The sequence below is a fragment of the Scophthalmus maximus genome, chromosome 12 (genome assembly GCF_022379125.1).
Source record: "Scophthalmus maximus strain ysfricsl-2021 chromosome 12, ASM2237912v1, whole genome shotgun sequence".
NCBI classification, from domain to species: domain Eukaryota; kingdom Metazoa; phylum Chordata; class Actinopteri; order Pleuronectiformes; family Scophthalmidae; genus Scophthalmus; species Scophthalmus maximus.
This window is the reverse complement of record NC_061526.1, coordinates 16,627,869-16,652,500: the sequence shown is the minus strand read 5'-3', so window position 1 is coordinate 16,652,500 and position 24,632 is coordinate 16,627,869. Positions and strand designations below refer to the sequence as shown.

General features: G+C 46.3%; 1 protein-coding gene and 1 long non-coding RNA gene across 4 annotated transcripts in view; one reads left to right on the top strand and one right to left on the bottom strand.

The window, feature by feature from the left end:
* Nucleotides 1-1,868, bottom strand: part of LOC124850828 — a 15,864-nt gene extending 13,996 nt beyond the window's left edge. The window contains exon 1 of the long non-coding RNA XR_007031775.1: nucleotides 1,730-1,868. This is a non-coding gene — a long non-coding RNA (uncharacterized LOC124850828). The remainder of the gene's footprint in view (nucleotides 1-1,729) is intronic.
* prickle1b (prickle homolog 1b) overlaps nucleotides 1-23,561 on the top strand; it is a 27,829-nt gene extending 4,268 nt beyond the window's left edge. Inside the window, exons 1-8 of one of the 3 annotated variants that reach the window (XM_035603930.2) lie at nucleotides 11,678-12,018; nucleotides 15,764-15,961; nucleotides 16,649-16,762; nucleotides 17,851-17,988; nucleotides 19,896-20,099; nucleotides 20,219-20,405; nucleotides 20,556-21,539; nucleotides 21,658-23,561. In XM_035603930.2, coding sequence (XP_035459823.2) covers nucleotides 12,004-12,018; nucleotides 15,764-15,961; nucleotides 16,649-16,762; nucleotides 17,851-17,988; nucleotides 19,896-20,099; nucleotides 20,219-20,405; nucleotides 20,556-21,539; nucleotides 21,658-22,610 — 2,793 coding nt within the window. In that variant the 5' untranslated portion in view covers nucleotides 11,678-12,003 and the 3' untranslated portion in view covers nucleotides 22,611-23,561. Of the gene's footprint in view, nucleotides 1-11,677; nucleotides 12,019-15,628; nucleotides 15,651-15,763; nucleotides 15,962-16,648; nucleotides 16,763-17,850; nucleotides 17,989-19,895; nucleotides 20,100-20,218; nucleotides 20,406-20,555; nucleotides 21,540-21,657 lie in introns of those variants that run through there. The other 2 variants (XM_035603943.2, XM_035603937.2) reach the window with 2 other exon arrangements.
* Nucleotides 23,562-24,632: the final 1,071 nt, after the last annotated feature.

Sequence of the window (24,632 nt, the reverse complement as noted above, 5' to 3'; positions counted from 1 at the left end):
CCGAGGAGGTGAAGGGTGCAGTGTGTGTGGATGTGTGTGTGTGTGGGGGGGGGGGGGGGGGGGGGGGGGGGGACCTTGATGTACGAACACTAATCGTGATCCTTGTGCTCATTGAGTGGTTTCAGACCAAACCCTGCAGGCCGCATTGGCTGCACAAGCCTGGTATTATGGTTAGCTTGTGGCGAGGACAAGTAATACAGGGCTTAGGAGACTATCAGACACTGAGTAATGGACCCTGCGAGGGAGTTGCGCTCTCTCCTCTGTGTCAAAACTTGCAGCCGAAACAGAGTTGCCCGCGGGCGCTCTGCGAGGCGATGCAAAGGCGAGGTGTTGTCGAGAGTTCCTGTGACTCGTGCCTGCGAGTGAGAGTCGATTTGGCACCGGCGTAATTACCTACACACACAGCTCTATTTGATGATGATTAAAGCCACACATATACACACACACACACACACACACACACACACACACACATCTGTCCAGACACTGCCAGTCGCCAGCCACGGTGGCTATGGCAGACATTAAAGGAGACGATTATTAGATGACGATAATTAAAAGGCTTTAAAGCTCAAGTAGAGGTAAACAGTATAGGTAGAAGCACAGTCTCATATAGGAAGACAGGATCAGCGCGCAGCAACAACCACATCATTATTTCCCCAGTGAAATGACCACCCTGGGGCGCAACACTAATGATAGCTTTTCAGTTTTGTTTTTGATAAAAAAAACAAAAAACATAAAAGGTCTCCATAGCAGAGTTATCATCACTCGGAACAATATTGCTTTTGTGATGTGAAAACCTCCCAGGTCCAATTCTGGCGAATGCCTTTTTTATCCTACAGTCAAGTTGCCCAAAAATAATCTGTACGTTGACGGCGAAAAGGCTGACACTTTCATGGCGCGCGACGGAGGGCAATTGTGAGCCTGGCGAGTACGATCAAAACGCAGTCCGCGTCCCATCAAAACAGTTCAACGTGCGGCCGTTTAGCCTCACGTAAACATTTTTGAGAAACGTCCCTTTAAGACGTAAGCAACGTCAACCCGTTTTGACAGAGAGCTGTAACCGAGCCACCGCCGAGGTCGCACGCAGCTGCATGCGAAGGACAGAACCGAGTCGAGGAAACGCTCATAAATATTCCAAAGATTAATACACAAGGAAACATTTTCTTTTCTTTTCATGAGTGAATCTGGGATCAGGGTGTGGGTGCATGCCTCGGGAAAACACGACTTGGCTTCAGTCCTACCACTTAAATTGGTCTCATGTGGTCTCATGCGCTGGACGTTGTGTTCCCGCGGCAGAGTCGAGCTCCTGAGCCGAACGTCTCAACTCAGGCCTAATCAGAGACAGTCTGCTCCTTTCCCTTCCTTTCCTTTCCTTCGTCTCCCCTCTCTTTAGCCCCCTTTTTAAAAAAAACACAAAAAAAACAGAGATCCCGCTATGTTGCCGTTAAGAAGAGCCCCTCATTACGCCAGGTTTTGGGTTGTTTACACGGAACCGAAGCTGGTACAATGCAGCCCCAGTATGCCGTGCCGTGCCGTGCCGCGCCGTGCCGCGCCGCGCCGGCTCTCGCTTTTACACAGATGTGGATTTGGCTCTGTGGCCTCCTCCACTGCTGGCATAAAAGGCAGCACAACGATGTGTCACGATCCATTTGGTCGCACCTTTTATACAGCACAGAGGGGCAGAAGAAAGATGCAACATTTCCTGTATTAAAAAGGGGGATTCTCTCACCGTTTCACCTCCCGCTCAACTTGCAGGAGACCTCCCGGGGCACAGGGTGTTTTCAATGGGCCAATCACTGCCAGTCTGATTGAAAAGAGGAAAAGAAAAAGCAACAAGCAGATGAGGAAGAGATACTTTTTTTTTTTTTTAAAAAAGCTTTGTGAAAATGTAGTTTGCACAACATGTTTAGGAAGTGTTGCCTTGTAATGGAATGTGTATTTGAAATGTTGGGTTGCTGGGTGGTCGTCGGCCTCTGCAGAGGTCTCCGGGGAACGTGCGCTATCTGCCACAGGATCGCCGGGTTGCCTCGCACCGGTCCCAGAGGAATACCAGCCCTCTTAGTTCATCCAGAGGGGGGTGACTTCATCCAATCGCATGCCACCCGGAGTCAGGAAATTGCCTGTTGTGATAAATACCGTACAAGTGAGGTTTGGGGGAAATCACAGGATTTTTTTTTTTTACCAAATTCAGCAAAAGTCGCACATTGCGCTTGTGCCTGAGCTCTCACAGGGGGAGGCGTGCTTCTCTGTACAAAATGATCACTGAAGCAGTCGATCCGCAGTATATCTGGAGTAACGAGGAACGGAACGACCGTGAAGTGAAGTCCACAGAGAATTATGGCCCAAGTCTGAGAGTTTTGGTTGACTCTCACCACGCAAGGCCAAAAACAGGAGCACGAAGAAGAAGGAATATTGGATGAATTATTTCATATATGGCCTTAACATAACTCTGAATGGATTCTAGTGCTGCTCCATATCTGTGTGTAACAGGCAACTGTCAAACATGTTTGGCCCATCATCCTAAAAAATGTGATCATACTTTCAATGGCCAAAAAATGCAGGTGTAAATTAAATGTGTTCATGTATAAACAACACGAGGATGGGGAAAACGGCACCTTCTTTTAAAGAGGCATACCGTCCTCTCATAACTTTTTTCCCTCCTCAAACAAGCTCCCGACTTCGTTTGCTGCTCTGTGGCAAGTAATCAAGCAGCGTCTTGTCCTTCAGCCGGGACAACTGCATCTCCGAGAGAGGGAGAATGTAACAGATATGCGCCCGTAGTGATTAGCTGATGAAAGCTCGGGGCTTCCCGAGTGCTCCCTGCAAAAGAACCAATACAAACAGTGATTTGACTGTTGTCTTGGTTTCGGCGCTGTGAGATTCGTCCGTTTTGCTTTTGCCTGTGAAAGGAAGCTTAAATTGCCACTTGCATTAATGAGGCGGTAAATAAACGTCTCGTGTGTTAATACTAATGACCTCGAAAATCCAGACAGTAAACTCGGGGGGGCTAAAGGCGTTCATTGTCTCCAAGCGGCCATGCGTGAAATCCAACAATGCAGTGTTGTTGATGTGTTCCTGTGGATGTACCCGTGCACAATTTGCACATGTTTCTGTTTATGAAATGCTTCGCACATGTCTTTTAGAGTGTGTGAACGAGAGAGAGCGCTCCCTTCATAGGAGGCTCTCAGGAATCCCCCTCGGGGACTTTCAGACATCTGGTTGTGGATGGATAGTTTATATCCCAGAGTAATACGTCCAGTTAAGCCCATGAGAGCCGCCGCTGTGCACATCATTACAGCCCTCCTTTGCTTGGAACCTCACTGAAACCCTATCGTTTGGTTCGGTGGGGTATAAATATGCTGTATATCCTTTTCATGCTACTTCCTCCCCCGGTCCGTCTCCCATCTGTTGCAGATTAGAGTTCAGTGTGTGTTTAGAGAGCCCGAGCTTGTCGCCGAGCCGGACTGATAGTGAACCCCCGGAGGTTTTCGGTCAGAACTGTCAGGTAGGTCCGAATTAGCAGAGAGGCCAACTGAGGATACGGCTGGAATGAGAGGGACAAGGGGGGGGGGGGGGGGGGACCGACAGTGAGAGGGTGAGACGGGCTCCCAACTCACACAGTCAGCCCCTACCAAACGGCTCGTCTGTTTACCCATGAACCTCGGGCCCGCTACTCGAGGGTCAGTGTGGAATGCCAACAGCGGCCGCCTGGCCAAATTCAACCGCAGTCCCCGGGAGGGGAGGAGGACAAGCGCGCCGCAAAAAAAAAGGCCAGTCACGCCACTTTCCCTGTGATAGTGAGTTTATTCAAGCGCGGAAACTCAAAGCCACTTTCATATCGCACATACTCTCAATATCTGTCGCCCTCGTGGCATCCAAACCCGCCACCAAAATGTTCCCGATGCCGCGCTGAGCTAAGCCGGTACCACTCAGCTGTTTTGTTATCTTTCTTTTCTTCGAAGTCTCTCTCTCTCAATTGCTGGCTCAGTAACCCATACAAAGCTAAACAAAAAAAAGCCCCTTGGGAATGTGCCGTGGAACTAAAGGCTATATGGTTTCACACACACACACACACACACACACACACACACCCTTCTCCAACACTGTGCTGCCTTGAGGACCGTGCCAGCCCATGTAGGCCGAACTGCAGCCCGTGTGCGACGACGTGCCTGAGGCTGCGAACTTGGTCAGACGCGCTGTTCCCAGCTCTTGTTGTGTTTCCAGTGCTAAATTATGGGAAAGTGATGGAAAATGAGGGGGCCGGTTGTGTAATACACAGCCAGTGTGTGTGTGTGTGCGTGTGTGTGTGTGTGCGTGTGCTTGTGCTTGTCTGTTCCGCTTGACTGATGTGCCATCCCTTCAGGATCCTGTCATTAAGCCGCTGTGTACACAACCCCAATCCCTGGCCTACATTTATCTCTGATACAAAATCCATGCGGGGATACACACGCACGCACATACACTTTCCCATATAAAATGTGATGCAACACTCCAGCTTGTCTTGCCTAATATGTCGTCATATTTGGTTTACTTGCAGTCGCCTCTCTATTTTTGGTCTCAATTTGTTTTTATGGGTAGGGTTTTCACAGGCAATGCTCACACGTTGTTTGAGTGGCACGGCTAATGAAAAGTACTCTCGTGGCTGAGACATGTGGCCCGCTGTAAATCAGCCGCATGGATGCTCTGATTAATAGAGGGGCTTCACGCAATGGCATTAACAATGCTACGCCTGTCAAAATAAAATAAAATAATTAAAAAAAATTCCAGATGGAAGCAGTATGTCATTTTTACTTTCCTGTCAACGAGAATGAGAGAAACATGGTTTCTTATCATCAATCCTTGCTCTTTTGGAACGTGCATGGCCCTAATATTTACATGTCTTTTACTTAAAAGAGCAGCTGTAATATTCAACAATTCCTCTTTTATTTCAGCTATTACGGTTTGTTGGCCTCACAACAGCCCGGTCATGACCCTCGTGTTTATATTACCATTCGAGTGGTAGCGGTGATACATAAATTTGTCCTGTCAACAAGAAAAGAGACAATCTGGTTCTTGACATTTTTCACCGCTTCATATCAGTCGCCAGCTCACCTCTGCTCCAGTATTCCGCTCATGAACACAGCATTGGCCTGTTTTCCTTCTCTTCTGTGGAAGATCATTGAACCGCACTTCTGGTTTTCTTTGAGGCAATGTGATTGGAGCAGCTTGGGTTTTAATCAGGACACTTCAAAAACACATGTGCGCACACACACACACACACACACATACACACACACACACATACACACACACACAAAAACACGTGCGTACACGTGCGCACACACCCACAGTGGTGGTTACAGTGACCTCTGGCTTTTATTAAAGAAGGAATGCATCACTTAACAATATCAAATTAATGTTGGATGGGATGCACAAGACTCTCTTTTTTCCTCCCTTCTCTCACTCTCTCTCTCACACGCACACACACACACACACTGCTACTACAAGACAAAAGGATCCTATTGTTACCTAATAGGTATTAAAGTTTTATGGTGGTGTTTCTCACTTATATTCCAGTTCCTCAGGGAATTGGTAAGAGTATGAGAAAGTGCAGTCTTATCTCGTGCTTTTTAGCACCGTCATGCTGCTTTTTAGCTCTGTTTTTTTTCCCCCCTGGTAAAATATAATTTAAAAATAAAAACCAACAATGAATTTTGCGCAGCCACAGAAGAACACTTTGCACGGTGGAGACAAATGTGAGAAAAAATTCTGGTCTGAAGAAGAGTGTGTGTGTGACTTGAAACGTCACCTGTTGCAGTACGATGCAGAATGATTGTTTACTAGATCAGCAATTAATGGAGTTTGTCTCTTTTTTTTGTTGGAGATACACCAGCAACCAAAGTAGTAATGCAATGTTGTCTCCAGCATAACTTTGGAACATTAATATCTGTCTCACGATCACAGTTGTTGGGAAATGCAGAATAATCTTTATCGCCTCACCTGCCATCACCTTCTACAGAAGCCATGTAACCCCTCCATAGATTTGATTAACTGTTTGTATGCAAGTGGATATTTGCCTTGGCGAGGCCATGTAGCCTATGGGTACTCGAGCACTTCTACGAAGTCAGACTCAAGTAATGACATGTATTAAGCACTGAAACGGGGTCGACTCTGCCAAATACTGAAAGGTAATGATGATAATAATGAGCAGCTTACCTCCAGACAAATAGGAGAGGAGGATCCACAGTGGTTTTTTTGACAACCCCATTTAGCCCCGAAACAGCATAATTCCTCAACGGACGCTAATCAGCCTGTGAGTGGTGAAGGGGATTTACATAAAATCCTCTTGGATGTCAGAATAATTGGCTACATGTGCAGGGATATAGTCAGAATCAGGAGCGTAATGGAGATCGACAGATACACATGTAAGGCTCAACGGTAGCTGTAGTGAAGCTGCACTTACTTTGATTTTGCAATGATTTATCCCCCCACAAAGGAAATACCTACTATTTTGGAAAAGTATAAAAGCATTCACTAACAACCGCTGGTTGGAGTCCAGCTGTAGTTTCCAAACTCAAGGCAAAACCCAGACGGCTTTATTGGTCTTGTGCACAAGCACACGGTTCATCCTCTGGAACCACGAATGTCTGCGCCACATTTCATGGCATCTAACAGTTGGTGAGATATTTGACTCCGGACCAAGGTTATCGACAGACCGGGACTGTCCCATCCACACGTTACTTGAAATTGTTGTGAACAAGAAGTTGAAGTCTCAACAACCTGATCCCGACTGAAACTCCCATCCCCGGGTCACTCGACAGCTTCCTGAATTTTACAGCACTTTTATTGCTCCTATTGTCCCAGAGGTGTGCAGGTAACACCCAGCGGTGGTTAGCAAAGCTCGGCCGAGGGGTTTTTATGACCAGAAACTTAAATCACACTCCGGCTCGGGGAGTGTCGGGGAATGTTAACGCTGAACTGGCGAGGCCACCGAGCGGGACGTCCAACGGATCTGATATGCGGCAGCCAGTTGAGCTGGTGGGCCTTGTTTTGGCGCCGGCTGAAGATCCGTTCCGTGGTGTGAAAAGCTGCTGAGAGGCGTCTGTCGGTGTGAATGGGGTTGAGTGGTGCGCAATCATAATGGATGTGAATTGAGATGTGGATCTGAGGGGGGGGGGGGGTTTGTGTGAAGCAGACGTGTGTGTGTGTGTTTGCATGAGCTGGTTTGTCAGCCGTTGTGCGTATGGCCTGTGTAAGTGGGACATCGCTGATTTGAATCGGCAACAGATACAATCGGGATGCAGACATGTTGTCATTCATGGGCTGTATCCGTGTGGTTGGGGCATTTGTCTCGTGGGTGCGTGTACTCGCAAACAAATCAGTTCACATGACAAAGGACCGCGCAGAACAGCTTGAAAAGTAACATCATCCTGAATCGTACGCAGTCACGCGCGGAGTCACAGTTTATATCAGAAAATCGTGGTTCACTTGGGGTTTTTTAGATTTGCCCTTGGTGATTTATTTGTCTGGGCTTGTCAGCTTTGGTTCCGCGCGTTCACCTGTTGTGTTAGGAACGTTTTCATCTCACTCTACTGTCAACCAGTAGGTGGAAAGTAGTTCTTTGCTTAAGGCATCATCGGCAACCAGTGTCAACCATCCGAAATTGCGGTGGTCCTGCATCCAACAAAGTTTGGGACTTTCGTCCAGCCACTTGTCAATAGAGAAGTTTGTCAATCATCATACCCCATCCCCCATCACATTTCTTGTGTACAACCTAGTCTAACACCGAGAAAAGCCCTCGAATGTGCAATGTCACCCCCATTTTGTACAACCCATGTCCTTTGAGTGGCCTTTGAGAACAGCTTCACGTTACATCAGACGGGGAACGTCTGTTGATGGTCATCAACACCCCATTTGTAATCACCTAGTCTACAACCAGGATTCCAACAAATTATGTTTAGGGTATCAGGGATGGTTCCTGTGTTGCGTTTGAGCGTGGCTTTTTCATGACAAACTGCCCTGCAACAAGTCGAGACGTGTCAGTGTCCTTGTTGATTTGAGACAACCAGAGCGACGTCTCTCCCCTGACATTTGCATTCTAAGGGAGCAGTTGGACCCTCCTCTTGCCTCCTGGGGATGAAACAAAGTGCTGGTGGTTGAGTGCAGGTGTGAATGACGTTTAGAAATGAAAATGAAGTACGTCACTGCTGAAAAAAGAAAAAGCAAGTCTGCTCAGGACAGCAAGGAGGTAAAGCAAAGGCCAAATTACCGGTTGAGTTCGGTCCTGAAAGATAAATGAAATGTGTGTGTGTGTGTGTGTGTCTAGACTTGGTCTTAGATTTCAGGAATAGAAAAGGGCACCAGATCTTGTCTTGAACCTCGGTCCAAAGCTTTTACCTGCCTGGAAAGAAAACTCGACTCGATCAAAAGGTGTCAGTCCAAATGGCTTCGGACTTCACTGAGTGTTGGGCCAGACTGACGTTTCGGGCGGGCCGCCTTGGGCCCTTCATTTGACTGCGCATTCAATTTTTCCTGTAATGTGATCGTGTTTCCCTCAACAGTAGTGGATGGATCAAGCGGCGTCATGCAGCTGCTGTTGAATGTGACGCTTCCAATATTAAAAATGTCACATGTGAAGCAGCCCTAGCTGGTGGTGCAATTGTGCCATGTGTTCCGTGTGTTATATGTGCATAATGTTTTTGTGTTTGTAAGGACTGGGGTTAAAGGTCACTGCATAAACCTGCCATTAGTTACTTCTTGCCCATCAGCTGCAGACATGTGAATGAGACCGGAGCGTCATCCATTCAGCACATGTCCGACGGCTCGTCGGGGCTCTGATGCGTCCAGTTTTTTTTGGCTGTTAGTGTCTAAGATCGATTTAAACCGCTGCTTGTATTGTGAAAGGAGGAATTGTGCAATGTAATCGCATCATCGTCTGATGTTGTGTAGAAGGAAATATGGTGGTTCTTCCTGGTTTTGTGAGACAAAGATCTGGACCCATTAGAAGTACAAAAAACAACAACAACAACAAAAAAAAACGTCCTTCCATCATGTGCCTTTGGTTTAAAAGACAAACAAACGGACACCTACAACACTAATAATGAAACTCAAAAAGGAATTTCAGATGTTTATTTTTTTGGCTCTGTCGCACACCCTCGCCTCTTTTTTTCCGAGAGGAAGCAGAGAAGACAGCAAGGTCAGCTGTCCTCGTGTGTTCTCAGAAGAGCCATGGGTCTTTGGCCACAAGCCCGGGCCCCAGTCTGAAGGGCCCATATCTGCCTATTGTCTGGGGTAAAGCCACTTATCCTCGGACATGTCCTCTATTCACACAGGGGCATTCCTCACCCGCTCATTATCCCTTTTTTGTCATTTGAATTAGTAAGGTGTCTGTCACTAAAAACCTGCCGTTGCCTAAAATTAGATCTCCAGAGCTTTTGAAATGTATATGCAGATAAATATCTCGGGAAACTCAATGCACGTCTTTTGGTAGGGGTTAAACGCAGAGTGGCTTTTGCAGAGCGGCGCCAAGACCCCTGGAAAACTGGAGAGCGTTTCTGAAAGGTTCGCCCTCTTGACTGGACTGCCAAGCTGCTCTCTCTCTCTCTCTCTCTCTCTCAATTTCAAATATGCGTTGGCATGCCAGTAAAGAAGGCCACGCTGGCAAGGCACACACACACTATCTCATCTATCTGCGCACAGAGAATCTTTCACTCCACCTCACCCCACTGCGCCAGTAAGCGAACGGAGACGTGTCTCGTTCGGAACAGGTACTTGTGCACGTGACGACCGGCCCCGTTGCCCCCTCTGCAAGTCACTTTGCGGGGTTGTCAGGGGAGAGGGCTCCTTTGTCCGCCGGACAATTGAGCAAACTCATTTGTCATTTTAGACGCTTTAAATTAAGCCATTGGCGCTTTTCAGCCTTTCATAGTGACGGATGGTGCACAACTTCTCCAAATAGATCACGTCAGACCCCCCCCCCCCCCGAGATACCAAGTGAATTTCCGTGTTTCGGGCCTTCATGTCCGGCCACCGTGTTGCATTCACATTTATATTTATTTATTCCCTGAACAACGGGATATTGCGGCTAATAATGCAGTCTGGTGGATGTCTCTTTTTGTTTTTGACCAAGGCTCTTCATTTTTAGTTCTGCTGGATTGTCTGGAGTTTCCTGAAACGAAGTGCTCACAACACAAAGCGTGACAATAAGATCATTGTGATGAGCTGTGAGTGAGAGATGAGGGCGGGGGGGGGGGGGGGGGGGGGGCCCCTCCCGTCTCCTCTCACTCATTCAGATCTCCAAAATAGGAAGGGGGTGTCAGAGAAAACAGGTCCCCTGCGTGAGAATTTCCCGAGATGGATGAGGTTGACTCAGGAAGGAGCGCGGTCAATATTTAACCAGAAAAACACCAACAAGACTTGAGTTCAATTTTGGAAAGATAAATCATTACCTGCTTTTTAAATGGTACGACACTTCCAACACAGAGAATCCATTTTGGATGGAACACATGACTATTTGTTTGTGGAAAAAACGTTGCACAAAACCACAGAGAATTGTCAGCCACATCTGCAGTTCTTAAGTTCAACCTCAAATCTGTCCCCGGAGTAAAAGACAATGTGAACCTACGGGCCGCTACCTGATCATCAGCAAACATCACAGAGAAAAAAAGAGGTTAGTATGCTGCAGCTAAATAGCCGTATCTTTTCTCAGGAGTTGGTAAAGAGCAAAACCCGAGGTGGGCAAATATTGCATTTACATTAATGAGGTGTAGACAAACATGACTCCAGATGAATGCTAATGTTGCTCTGTGTCTGCTGGGAGGACATGGGGTTCACTTTATCAAACTTGAGGGGCGATAACATGTCAGGCGGCTTCTCTCTGCCTTTAAAAGTATAGCGGCGACATCTCTCTGGATGTCTCGTAGAAAGGAGGTTTCACTTGCAAACCCCAAAGTACTGTCGGGTTTTTCTCGAATGTGCACGCAAATGATACGGTTTTGATGTGGAGATAATTGTGCAGCTGGGCCGAGAGCATTTGCCCTAGCCGGCGCAGGGTCTAATTTGCGGCGGAGCACAAATGAATCAGCAGAGCAAATGAGATGAGATGCATCAGACTGGACGACCCCAGGAGAGAGTGTGTGTTTTTTGAGTGTGCAGTCACGTGTATTATAAATAGAACGTCGGGTCTTGGAGGGAGATAAAGAGGAGTGGAGCTGGTCAGAATTTAACTGCCTCTTTTACACTGCCCCCCCCCCCCCCCCCCAAAAAAAAAGGGGGGGGACGCCAACTCTTTCTATTCCCCTGCAGGTAAGAAAAGCTCAATAAACCGAATCTGGCGTGATAAAACAGTCGTCTGGCTCGCAGAACAAAACTCACGAAGAAGAAAAGAAAGAAAACAAAGAGAAAGAGTGTGAGAGGAGAGTTGGACATGTCAGCTGGCTCTCAGGCGTCCTGCAGCCAAGTTGGGTTGGTGGTGGAGGGCTCGGTGTCAATCTGGTGGAGGAAGGGGCAAGATAGAGGGACATGGGGTAGAAGGTGGGGGATTGTTGACTCTGAGGTGTGTGTGTGTGTGTGTGTGTGTGTGTGTGTGTGTGTGAGTGAAGTGCAGGGTGATTTGCTCTGGAGGGGAGGAATGAGGGAGGGGCCGACAGCTTGGCTGCCCCTAGAGCACACACACACACACACACTCACTCCCACACACTCACAGGGATCACAGACACTCCAGATAGAGACGTCACCTCGCTGCCCTGCCTCCTTGCTCTTTGGACCCCGAAAATTTTTTTGGGACGGCTGAGCGAGCTGCATAGAGTCACGTCTCCTAAGACCCGGCTCACCCACAGCTGACTCTCTGAAGGCAGAGACATCCGGGGGCGGGGGGAGGTGAAAGGAGTCCAGACTGAGTGGGACCTGGATGTGATTAGGGCGAGGGACCGGCTGAGCTCGATGCTGCGGACATGTTGCCGGAGTGCTGCGCGACAGAGGGAGACTCTGGAAGTGAATGAGAGCCTTATGTAGAGAGGGAGAGAGATGCTTTTCCTGCAGGTAAGAGAATACAATGGATGGATTTGTTGAGAGGCCGTGCTTATCTTGAGACTGAAAGCACAGAGTCTTTAGAGTTGATCCTGCATGTGTATATTGCTCTGCCTGGTAATATGAGTGAGGGTCGTGCGTCTTGTGCTTGTGTGCATAGACAGCGGTGAAGTCATTGTGTTAGAGTGCTCGTGTGTGTGTGTGTGTGCAGGTGGTCTCGTGCCAGCTGTTTTAAGTCCCCCGTGCAGCCCCTGACACCCATTTGGCCTTAAAATAACACTTCAGCAGTCAGAGAGCAATGACCTCGGCCTTTGAACTCCACAATTTAATGGCTTTTCTAAAGTAAATCCCACGATGTTGAGGAAAAATAGAGTCTTGTACCGCGTTTGGTTCCAGTACGTGCTCAATATGTCCATATGTGTCCTTCACCTATCAGCAGGTAGCTGAAGCTGTGGCCAATGCCCTGGTTTTAACGAATATCTGCTCACTGAAAGAATATGATACAGTCTGTAAAAGTCTTCAAAAAGTAAAAGTCTATAAATTGGGAAGTATTCCTTTAGTTTGCCCGTGGGTTGTATTCATTTGAAAATAATACGTGTTTGACTTACTGATTCCTCGTTCAAGGAGGGCCCCCTTCAGAAGCGGGGAAGGTCTTCATTAAAAACAAAAAGGAAAAAGAAAACATTTCTCTTTTTAACCCCTCTGAGCCCACATCGCCGCCGCGTCTGAACTCCGATGGGGGGAATGGGTGGACATTTTGTTTTTGTTTTTGACAAAGAACGCCTTTGTGTTATTGCCAGGAGGTGACATGGTGAAATGTGAGTTGAGATGTGTATGTTGGCTCAGGAATCTGCAGTCCCCATTTCCCCATTACCTCGTGGGATGAGAGGCAGGAGATCTGAAGGGCAGAGGGAGGCGCACAGAAACCCTTAGCCCGGCCAATTTCAGGATGCCAAACCGATTCAATTAGTCACTTCATCAATAAGACGGCTGGTTATTTGGAGTAATTTATTGTTTGGGTTCTTTTAGCTTCTCTAAAGGGAGTATTTGCTGCTTTAGTTTGTCATTTAAAGGAGTAACCAGACTATATGTGCGGATTGGGATTGTAGTCATAAGAACATTTCTGATATTTTGTGGATCAATTGATTAATTGAGAAAATATACAAGATTAATTGATAAGGAAAATAAGCCGCTCTGTACTGAACAATTTCTGATTTCATATTCAAGGCAAGCTGGGATTGGCTCCAGCGCCCCCCCGCGACCCTTAAATGGATAAAGCGGTAGACGATGAATGAATGAATGAATATTCAAGGTACATTCCTATCGAAACAGGGTTAGGGTTAGGCTGTGTGGCCCGGTGTTCTGAACGTCACATGTCTAAATCAGAAGCATTGACGGCCCCTTACTCCCCAAATTCCATGCTGCACAAAAATGTCTCTCGTAAACCACCACACTGATGTGTGGGCATGAAATAGAAGAGTATCAATTGCACCACTTACTGGGCCTAACTAGGTGAGGTGAGATAAAGCGGAACAGGTAAAGAAAGGCTTCTGAGTGATAACATTATCTGTTTGACCATAAAACCTGATGGATTAGTCACTGAAGAACAAAGCAACAGTCAAATACCCTTTTGTCCCGTGATAAGAGCTGCGCTTTGACTTGGAACAGCATTTCTGCAGATTCGGCATTTGAGGCCTTGGGCTTTATACAACTGTATGCTAATCAGAATGCTAATATTTCCCCTTATCATGTAACTGCCGTTTGACTACACGGTGAGGTGTGGGACGGGGGGGGGGGGCAGACAAGGGCAGACAAGAGTTGACATTTCTACCTGGATGGGGTGGCACTTCTGTTTGGATCTGGAGTTCAGTTGCAGCTGACCCTTGACCCCTGGAGGGAGTGAAAGCAAGAAAACCATTACTTTAGGGCATAAATACATTATCAGGTTTTTTTAAGGAAGAAAAAAATAATAATGATGGGCACAAAGTACAGTAAAATATGGCACTGATTTATGACTGAGGTGTGTCAAAAGTACTGCTATAAACATGACAAGGGTTTCCGCCTTTCATTTTGAGCTTATTTTTATCTGATAAGTGCCTGTTAAAAAAATGATTAAGTGGAGGTCAGAGAGAAAAGGATTGTCTACTTTCGCGTCTGAGGTTTTTTTTCTCTTTAATACAGCTTTACTGTATTTTACTCTTTTCTTGTGGGATTCACTGCGTGAGAGAATGGACGGTTACAGAAGAAATATTATGGAGATTGACTGTTATGATGACAATGATTTTGGATATGGGCAATGTCAAAATTCAGGGTTAAGGCATTTTGAGGGGGGTGTTGCAAAGGAGGCTCCCAAAGCAATTATCGGTAACCCCAGGGAGAGTCTTGCTTTTTGAATGTCAAACGTAAAGTTCAGCCCCCTCTCCACCTCAGTCGATATCATACAGACTCTAAGTAACTGGTAATCACCTGGCACAAGCAATATCAAAAATGAATTTAACCGCCTGCTCTTCAGTCAAAGGTATAACGGGTATAATGATGAGTCAAAAGAGACAATCAAGACCCTAATGTCCCTGACAGTTCTGCTTCACAGACCTACAGACAGTTTGAAAGGGCCCCGTGTGAAGTTTCTGTCTGTTTTCACGCAAGCAACCTCACATTCTGGTGCAAATTAACATGTCAATGGCTTCAGAGCTGAGCAGAGGCCGAAAGTGGCTTTTTCAACACCTCAAGACCAGAGCGCTGTTATCAGGCTGAGAGGGCCTCTGAAGAACACGGCCGCTGAGATAAGAGGGCTACTGCTGCAGGCGGGAGACACACAACAGCGACAAGACTGGTTAATCCCCTCCTCATGCAACCGTGCAACTGTTATCGGCTTGCAAAGAGGAAGAAAAAGAAAAAGTACATACATAGTGGTCATAGTTAACCATCTATGTAATGGCGACTTCCCGCACGTAGCTGCAAATCACCGTCCCAGCACGGTGATCCATGTGTTACACACCCCTCAGCGGCGGCGCGGATAAAGGCAACAGATGTTCGCCGGGCAAAAGATGGAAATTTCTGTTACATCATGCGCCGTCAAAGCATTACAATCCGAGCGTGTACTCGGTGTACCTTAGGACCATGTGACCCACGGCAAGTTAATACACAACCTTTCAACCAACTTTTGTTAATGTGTCATTCATAAAATGTGAGATAGGTACATTAAGGCGGGGGGGGGGGGGCATACTGGAAAAAAGCCTTGTATGATTTTACGGTATATATCATCCGAGTTTGTCTGAAGTCTCCTTTGAAGGTGGACAAGTAGGCCACGATAATGGATAAACAAAGGCATGGAGCACTAATGGGATGGAAAAGGACATTAGTTATTCTTGAATGTGACTCGGCCGGTTTGGATCGTGAAAGGATGGGAGGGGTTTGACGAGTGGTTCGTCTTTTTTTCTTCTTCTGCTCCTCCAGTTTTTCCCCCAGCAGATATGTCTGAGTGCTAAGTCATTGGTTACATCAAAACAACCATCTCGTTGAGAAACAAAGAGATTAAAGCTAAACGCAGAGGAATTTAAAAAGTAAGTGGGAACGAAAAAGCCAGCCAACCAGTGACAACAGTGCAACCCAGCAGTCCTCACGACTTCTACCCAGAGCTTTGGGTATGATTAAGAAAACGAATCAACCAAACAGAGAAGCTATTGGAAAGAAATTTAGGTTATATACCTGTATGTATAATTCCTAAATCCAGCTCCATTTTTTTTTTTTTCTACAGCGCCCGCGTGTGATGAATCTGGAGCGCAGTGAGAGAGGGGAGCGCCCTTCCCCCCGAGGCCCGGACATGGAAGCCCGCGCCGGCGGCAAGATGGGGAAGATTTCCGTGGGCTTCCAGAGGAGCTCCACCTCGGACGACGACTCCGGGTGTGCACTGGAGGAGTACGCGTGGGTGCCACCCGGACTCAGGCCTGAGCAGGTATAACACCTCGGCGTGGTACACTTTTTGTACCATGTACAAGTTGTAAAAGTAGTTTGGGAGGCACACCAAACACAAAATGTGTTTTTTTCTTATTCTACAGTTCAGCTCATCTTTGTTGGGAATGACTTCATTACTGACGTTCGCACATACTCTCCCACACATTTTTTTCATTTGAAATATACGCCGACGAAAACTTTAAATTTGGTCCACGTTTCCCAACCCCCCCGTCGGAGGGAATTAGGCTCGGCAAATATTAACATTTCCAGTCCCTTGCTGTTGCTTGTGTGTGCAGACATTTTGCACTCGGGCGCCTGTGACTGGACGGAGATTGACATGTTTGCCCCACAGTGTCACATAAGGACATACATAGAGCGGCAGTCCCTCTCCACTGATACCGTCTCTACTTCCCTCTTTAGACCCCCCCATCCCCTCCCTTCTCCAGCACACAGACGGTCTCTTGGCTACAACATGTCTCCCAAATTGATGTGGTCTAACTGATCATAGAACAAAGCACAAGGGTGGAGCATTTTTTCCAATTCTTATTTCATGTTTATCAAATCCTCTGCGCCATAACACAACGCCCTCTTTGGCATTAAATCCGCATTATGCTTGAAATAAGCGAGGGGGGGGGGGGTTTCACTGCTTTCTCTCAGCTGAAGTTCATTCATACCTCTCCATCTGCAGGTCCAGAAGTACTTCTCCTGTCTGCCAGAGGACAGGGTGCCGTACGTCAACAGCCCCGGAGAGAAGCACAGGATTCGACAGCTCCTCTACCAGCTGCCGCCGCACGACAATGAGGTACAGATAATGAGACCGAGACAGCGACGGGGCGGCTGCTGCTTTATATCCTGATGTGGGGGGGACAACTTAAGCAACAACGTTGCTTACTGACAGTTTTTACAGAACATCTTAAAGAGTATTACAGAGAAATAGTAATCACACAACCAGCATATTTTTGGGATCTGTGTCGTATTATAATGGCAATTCAGTAATGAGCGCTAACTTAACCAAAGCCAGCCGCTGAGTAAAGCCTAGACAATCTTGCCGGCCTTTTACTAGTAAAACTAAAACAATGGCCACATTCTCTCGAAAAAAACCCTCCAGTGACAATAAAGCACATGCCTGCCTCCTTCTGTGTTATAGCTTTATGGTGTGTAAACCGTTCACATCTGTGTTAATAGAGTTTACATTAGGAGATACGGTGGAGGGGTTATCACCAGAGAGGAGGGGGGGCTTCTGTCTGACGGAGGTGGTCTCTGTTAGTCATGGGAGATACACAATAGACACGCGCGCGCACGCACACACACACACACACTAACACAGAGGGAGTGTTTTAGTCTGAGTTTTTATGATGTTTGTCGGCAGACCCGGTGGTTGAGGAAACAAACTGCGGGAGGATTCCTTGCATAACAGTGGTTAGGAGGGATAATGTGTGTGTGTGTGTGTGTGTGTGTGTGTGTGTGTGTGTGTGTGTGTGTGTGTGTGAGAGAGAGAGAGAGAGAGCTCACACGCCGGCATCGTTTACTGTTGTTTAGAGAACAACTGAGCTGGTGGTGAGAATAGTCTCCGTCTCGTATCTGAGGCCTTCATTGCCATCTCTAAACACAGGGGAAGGGTTTGTGTATCGCTCACGCCATCCTTTCTACGCAGCCTCGAGGGGTATTAGCTTTAATCAAACCCTTTTCCAGCCATATATGGACTTCCACGCTTCCCCAACATTGCATGCAAACGATGAAAGCTCAGCCATCAGCAGTAAAGGCGTGTTGTTTTAAGTGCTACATCGCTTTCTCCTCTTAACCGGCTCCCCTTTTTTATCTGTAAATTGACTTCTGTTCTTTCTGTTCTCTCTCTCTTTTTGTCAACAATTTTTTTTTTTTTATTACCAGGTGCGTTATTGCCACACTCTGACAGAGGAGGAGAAAAGGGAGCTCCACATGTTCAGTGCCCAGAGGAAGAGGGAGGCACTGGGGAGAGGAACACCCAAGATCCTGCCTCGAGCTCTGCAACACACCCGCTGTGAAAATGTAGGTACCACACATGGATGCCCGGGAGAGAACACACACACACACACACACACACACACACACACACACACACACACACACACACACACACACACACACACACACACACACACACACACACACACACACACACACACACACACACCATAAAGTGAGCCAGGAAACCCGACGGTGGGTTTATTTATATCACAAGCGGCTAACACCCACTGTCCCATCCCAATGCAAGGGAGCCCGGGGCACAGTCCTGATTGGCTAATGCAATGGTCTTAATCACAGACATAAACGTCCTCATTAGGCCGTGAGAGGAAGCGGGGAAATTGGGAGGCTCATGCTCAAGCCGTGCAGAGATGCCAGTTCCTCTTGAGGAATTCAGCCAATTTCCTGCCCCCAATTTAAAACTCAGCATGACAGACAGCAAAAAACAAAAAGTACAGGTTAATAAGTAATTCTTGCGTAGCATCTTAAAATCCTCCTTTTTCCAAACAAGTCACAGTATGTTGCAGATAATTCCTCATCTACTGGTATAATTATGTGCAGCTCCGCCAAGTACACGTAGCTGATTTGAGGATTTACTTTCAGGGAAGGAGTTGGCAAGTTTCTGTGGACAGGGCAACATGTACTTTGAGATGCATGCTCCTTTTTTTAAATACTTTTTTTCAGGGATCTTGGAAATCTTGGGAAAGAGACATATGATTTCCATTTTAATATTCGGCTTAAAGTCTTAACAGTGTGCAAACACAGAACTGGAAACAATCCTACCTTTGATTTGGTGATGGTGATTTAAACAAGACATGCAGTGCCATTAAAGCCGCCCTTGATCATTCTTTAAAAAACTTCCTTTCGATGCAACAAACATAAATATTGTTATGTTATGTGGGTTCTGGAAAACTCAACCGCAACCAGTGAGTAAACCACATCCTCTGCCAGGCATCCAACACACACATATACACACACGTCCAAAAGATACATCACGAACACATGTGCATACGAACATATTTACATCCATTCACACTCACTTTGTCAGACTAGTTTCCTGGTGCTGTAAATCCCAGGGACATACAACACCCCCATATCCAAGGCCCCACTCTGTCCACCCTGGTCATAATGCTTAACAGCTGGGCATGCTATCCCATAGCTGCCTATGGGTGCCTCATAGCTGCGCTGGGTTATATAAAGACTCACGATTGCACATGCAGATGCATCTTGATCGCTGTGGAGTCATACGATCTTTCAGATTCAAGTCCAAGGCCGGTCTATTCTATTTAAGCGTAGCGAACAAAAATGCCATCCAGTTCCTCAGCAACACCGAATGTATAACTGATGACTTATACCAAAGTGAAACAGCCCCCGGTTGAAAATTTACAGTTGTCCCATGTCTAACGTCGTTATGCAAGGAGGGTTTGATGGATGTGGCCTTGACAAATTGAAATTGCATTGCGTCTTTTTGTCAACTGCTGCCGTGTTTCCGGGATTGTCATCACTGTAGGGTTCACTAATGTGTTTTGAGTTGATCGCATTCCTTTGGCGCTTGCAGTATGATCACCTGTTGTTTGCCCTTCATTGATTTAGAATTGTTGCAAATGAAACATCAACAGATATGTGATATACTAAGATAAGATACTTATCTCTATAATCTCTCTCTTGTTTAGGTTGCACTCATCATGTGTCACTGGCATCTACTGTGTCACATCTGTTTTAAAATGTCTTTCCCATATGTGCTTGTTTCAAGGTAGCACACTTATCACCAGATTTATTGATAATGACATAAGCAAGGTTATACTCTCAGTGATGAATGTGCTCTACCTATTTCAATCCCCACTGTTCATTGTAGGCCTCTAAAACTGGTGCAACAAGATGCCTGCAATATAAATCTCATGGATCATCTGTTGTTTGTGTTGGATTGTTAGTGTGGCGGAGGAATCAACGGAGGGGAGATGGCAATTTTTGCCTCCAGAGCAGGGCCAAGCCCCTGCTGGCACCCAGCGTGCTTTGTTTGTTCCACGTGTCAAGAACTGCTGGTGGATCTAATATATTTCTACCAAAATGGCAAGATTCTCTGTGGAAGACACCACGCTGAGCTTCTCAAACCACGATGCACTTCTTGTGACGAGGTAAGCGGCTGTAATTGTAGCGCCACCTGGCTATCCTTTTGTCTTTACAACGTACCATGGCAATAGCGACGAGTATGGAGCTTAACAGAACTAACAGCAGAATGTGTGTTTCTCATCAGATCATCTTCGCTGACGAGTGCACTGAAGCGGAGGGTCGCCACTGGCATATGAAGCACTTTGCCTGTTTCGAGTGCGAGATAATGCTAGGTGGGCAGCGCTACATCATGAAAGATGGCCGACCCTACTGCTGTGGCTGCTTTGAGTCCCTGTATGCAGAATACTGCGAGGCCTGTGGTGAAAATATTGGTAAGTTTGTTAAGGACAATAAAGATCTTTACTTTGCTTATCTTTGCAGATTAAAGAGTAAAGGACTACACATTCTATACCCAATATAGAACGCATAATTCTATAGCTAATGCTATCATCCTTTTCTCTTTATCTCATGATCCTTTTTAGGTGTTGACCATGCCCAGATGACCTATGAAGGTGTACATTGGCATGCCACAGACCAGTGCTTCTGTTGTGCCCAGTGCAAGACATCCTTGCTGGGCTGTCCCTTCCTTCCAAAGCAGGGTCGCATCTATTGCTCAAAGGCCTGCAGCCAGGGAGAGGATATTCATGCCTCTGACTCGTCTGATTCCGCCTTCCAGTCAGCTCGCTCACGTGAATCACGGCGCAGCGTCCGTATGGGCAAGAGCAGCAGGCCTGCTGAACAGTGGAGACAGTCACAGCTGTTCAATCCCCCTGCGGCCATCCCATCGTTTGAGTACAAGATTGTGGATGGCGATGGTGATGCAGATGCTGCCGTTGACGTGGTAGGACGTAGGCTGGCCCATCTCGGCCTGGAGGAGAGGTTCTGGAGGGAGCGGGAGGAGCAGGACGCCTGTGGAGAGGAGGACCCAGAGGAGTGGGCCCAGCATGAGGACTATATGACCCAGCTCCTGCTCAAGTTTGGTGACCGTGGGATGTTACACCAACTTCAGCAGCCATCCCTTAAATCTCCCAGCCCCAGCAGTGACAGAAACGGGCTCATAAGTGTCTCTGATCCGTGGCTAAAGCCTGATACTACATCATTGGGGGTTAGCGCCTCCTCTCCCACGCCTGCCAGTCCCACCCAGACCCAAACGTCCAATCAATCCCGAGCCAACAGCCATAGTCCTGGACTTATGAGCAAGAAGCACCTGCCTGAAATGTACTGGGCCCAGTCGCAGGATGGGATGGGAGACTCCGCCTATGGGAGTCATCCAGGTCCTGCCAGTGCCAGAAAGATCCAAGAGTTGGAACTGGATCAGGACCCATCTGGCACAGGAAGACAGGCTTTCTGGTCAGACAACAGGCAGTGGTATGAAGACTCCCTTGAGTGTATCGCTGGTGAGCTGAGGAAGGTCGAGCAGGGTGTTGGAGACTCCATGGACTCCCTGGCACTCTCAAACATCACAGGTAAGGAGACTACTGTTTTGATTGAGTGATTCATTGAGTGATTCAGTCAAAAATCTGATCTGCTTTCATTTTATTTTGAACATCATTTCAAAATGTGCCTTTCCTGCCCCTTCTTTAGGTGCATCAGTGGAGGGAGATGGCAGGGATAGACCTATTGTCTACACCCTAGCTATGAAGGATCCCTCAGTGGGAGACGACTGCGAGAAAATGAGCAACATGGGAACCTTTAATTCGTCTCATCGTCACCATAGTACCAATTCACTGAACCTTAACATGGAGAAGGGAGACGAGCAGGTGGCATTGGCAATGAGGGGAGGTACACCAGGAGGACTTCTCTCATTGTCCCCACATTCTGAAGGTCTCCCTACCCCCTTTGTCCATGCCCCCGCTCTGAGGAGAAGCAAGTCCCAATCGAGGCCTCCTCAGATGGTCAAGTTCTCTGAAGACACTGTTGACAATGGATATAATGATGGGTTTGAAGTCAGTATTAGAAAGCATCCCATGAGTGAGAAGCCACAGCGGAGGGTTTACTGCCCAGATGAGATGAGCCGAGAGAGGAGCCACTCAACAAGCCACCATGGGCGCAGCAGGCCGCACCACCACCGGCAAAGCCGACACCACAGGAGTCGCAAAACCCGCTCGGACAACGCCCTTCACATGGTTCCCTTGGACAAAGCACAGAGGCCGTATGAGCCCCAGCAGCAGGGTCTGGTAAATCCTTCATGTGGTGCCATGCTCTTACAGCATCCCTCACACAGGCTGCCCCTGGCCTACTCCCAAACTCGATCTGACTATATGCTTCAGGGCGCAACGCAAGGAGACCCACGGGTGGAGCATTTCATGGGTCTCCACAGAGATGAGGACGACTGGTGCTCTACTTGCTCCTCTTCATCATCAGACTCCGAGGAGGAGGGCTTTTTCCTGGGTCAGCCGATCCCTCAGCCTCGACCGGTTGGGCGTTACTACGCTGAGGACTTCCCAACAAGGGTTACAGCCCTCTCTACCCACATTCATGGCTCACAGACTGGTCGCAGAAAGAGCCACCGCTCTAAAAATTGCATCATCTCTTAATAGTTCCAGTGTAATTACACACAGTAATCTGCACTCCATTAAGTAATAGTCCGATTTTCTGATGGTTTACGCAGGTCAAATCTGAGTTTAGAAAGGCCGTTTTAAAACAACGCATGTGCACAAACAGATTATGTGCAGATAGGTTCATGTCAAGATGCATATCACTTTTGGCCAAAATCTACTGAAAGAAAGAAATCTTTAGTTATAACAATTAAGCAAATAAAAGATAAAAATAAAAAAATGTGAAAAAAACAGTAAGAAATGCTTTTCAGTGTTTGTGAATTTGGCCTAGATACTGGGTCTTTTTTTAATTTTAGCACTAATGTGATGCATGGACTGGTACATTTGGAAGCCTTTCTTAAGACAGTGTTGACAGAAATGATGGCAGAGTTTCATTTCATTTCATTTTTCGCCATTAAGTTGTTTTAAATGTCCACATTAAGGTTTTGCAGCAATATCTGCGCGCATTCAAATGGCAACACTGTTATACACAGAGGTTGACAAGGAGAAACTAGAAACTAACCAAATAATTATTTAATGCATAATAGTACAAAATGATTATGTACATACTAAGTTAAGATTTGAATACTGGTATTTTTATATCTGTGTTTTAAGATTTTTTTTTTCTTTTGAAGTGTATATCTATAAAAAAAATAGCAGTTGTAAACCAACAGGCCGTGTTAATATTTCAAGAGAAACAACAAAGAAGGTGCCACTTCATAAACTGTGTTCTTCATAGTTAAGTGCCATGTTACTTGGTAACAATGTCTATTTTAACATGTATTCCACAATGCTCTCTGTTGGTGTAGAAAATATAGAGAGCATGGCAGTAACAGTTGCATTTTTCATATTCAGACCAAATGTTCACCACCGTTGCTCAGACATAACCAGCTTAATGCTTTGTCCTGTAAAGATGCTTGTAATAAATACTTTTCTCCAAAGCTTCAGGAATGATTGTTTTCACCCGTCATTTTTAAAATTACATGTCAAATACCTTGTTTTTTTTAAATTATTTTAATAACCTGGAAAATTATGAGTACCTGTTGTTTGTATACCAAACCATTATGGAAGTTGAAACGTATTGAATAGCATGCATTGCATGCATTTGAATCAAGGCATGTTGTTACGGTAGTCCAATATGTAAAATTATTGGCATTGCATGTCACCGGGACATGCAATGCCAATAAACCACTCCATAAAACATTAGGCCTGTGATGTTGATATTTCAATAATTGATTTGTGTTAATAGATCACAATAAACAAATTTTAAATGAAATCATTTTTACTACAACCTTCAGAGACATCTCTGTCTCCATGTAATCAAAATAACCATCCTTTGTGCGGGTTTTAATAAGGGGTTATAAAGTTTGAAAAGCAAAGTGAGACAACACATTGAAATAGAACCAATCTGGCATTTCCAAACAGTACAAATTTATACAATAATTTTGGAACATTTGTTGTTGAAAATTTAGCAGCACCAAGTCAAACATCTGACTGCTACAAAATAAATTTACATACATAGCTGAAATACTACGAATCAAATCACTGTCTTATCTGGCTTTTCTTTAGGAAAAAACGTGATTGACCCATGTCAACCAGTTTTCCTGGGCTGCGACAGGCGTAGCTTTTTAAATAAACAAAACCGATTCTTTGCCGACATTTGATAGAAAAACAACTCGTGAATAATTCAGAATTAATATCTTTTAACAGAGAACTTGAATGTAAAAAAAATGCTCTGTTCAGATCTAACACTGATCATCCCCCACATACACAGGTGCAACGCTGCATCCTCTCTCCATGCCGAGTTGTTCTTCAGGTCGCTCTGCCGTAGAATAGCTTTAGTCCAGCAATCCACAGTACGATCCACAATATCCATCATGTTCAAAGGTCAATCCTTCCATGTTTAGTCTCATTTCATCAAGACGATTTGACCAACATGTCAGTAAGAGGAGCTGTGATTCACTGCCGTCTTTGTAAGTTTATGACCCACCAGGGACGTGGACGGAGTGGTCGAGTCACAGA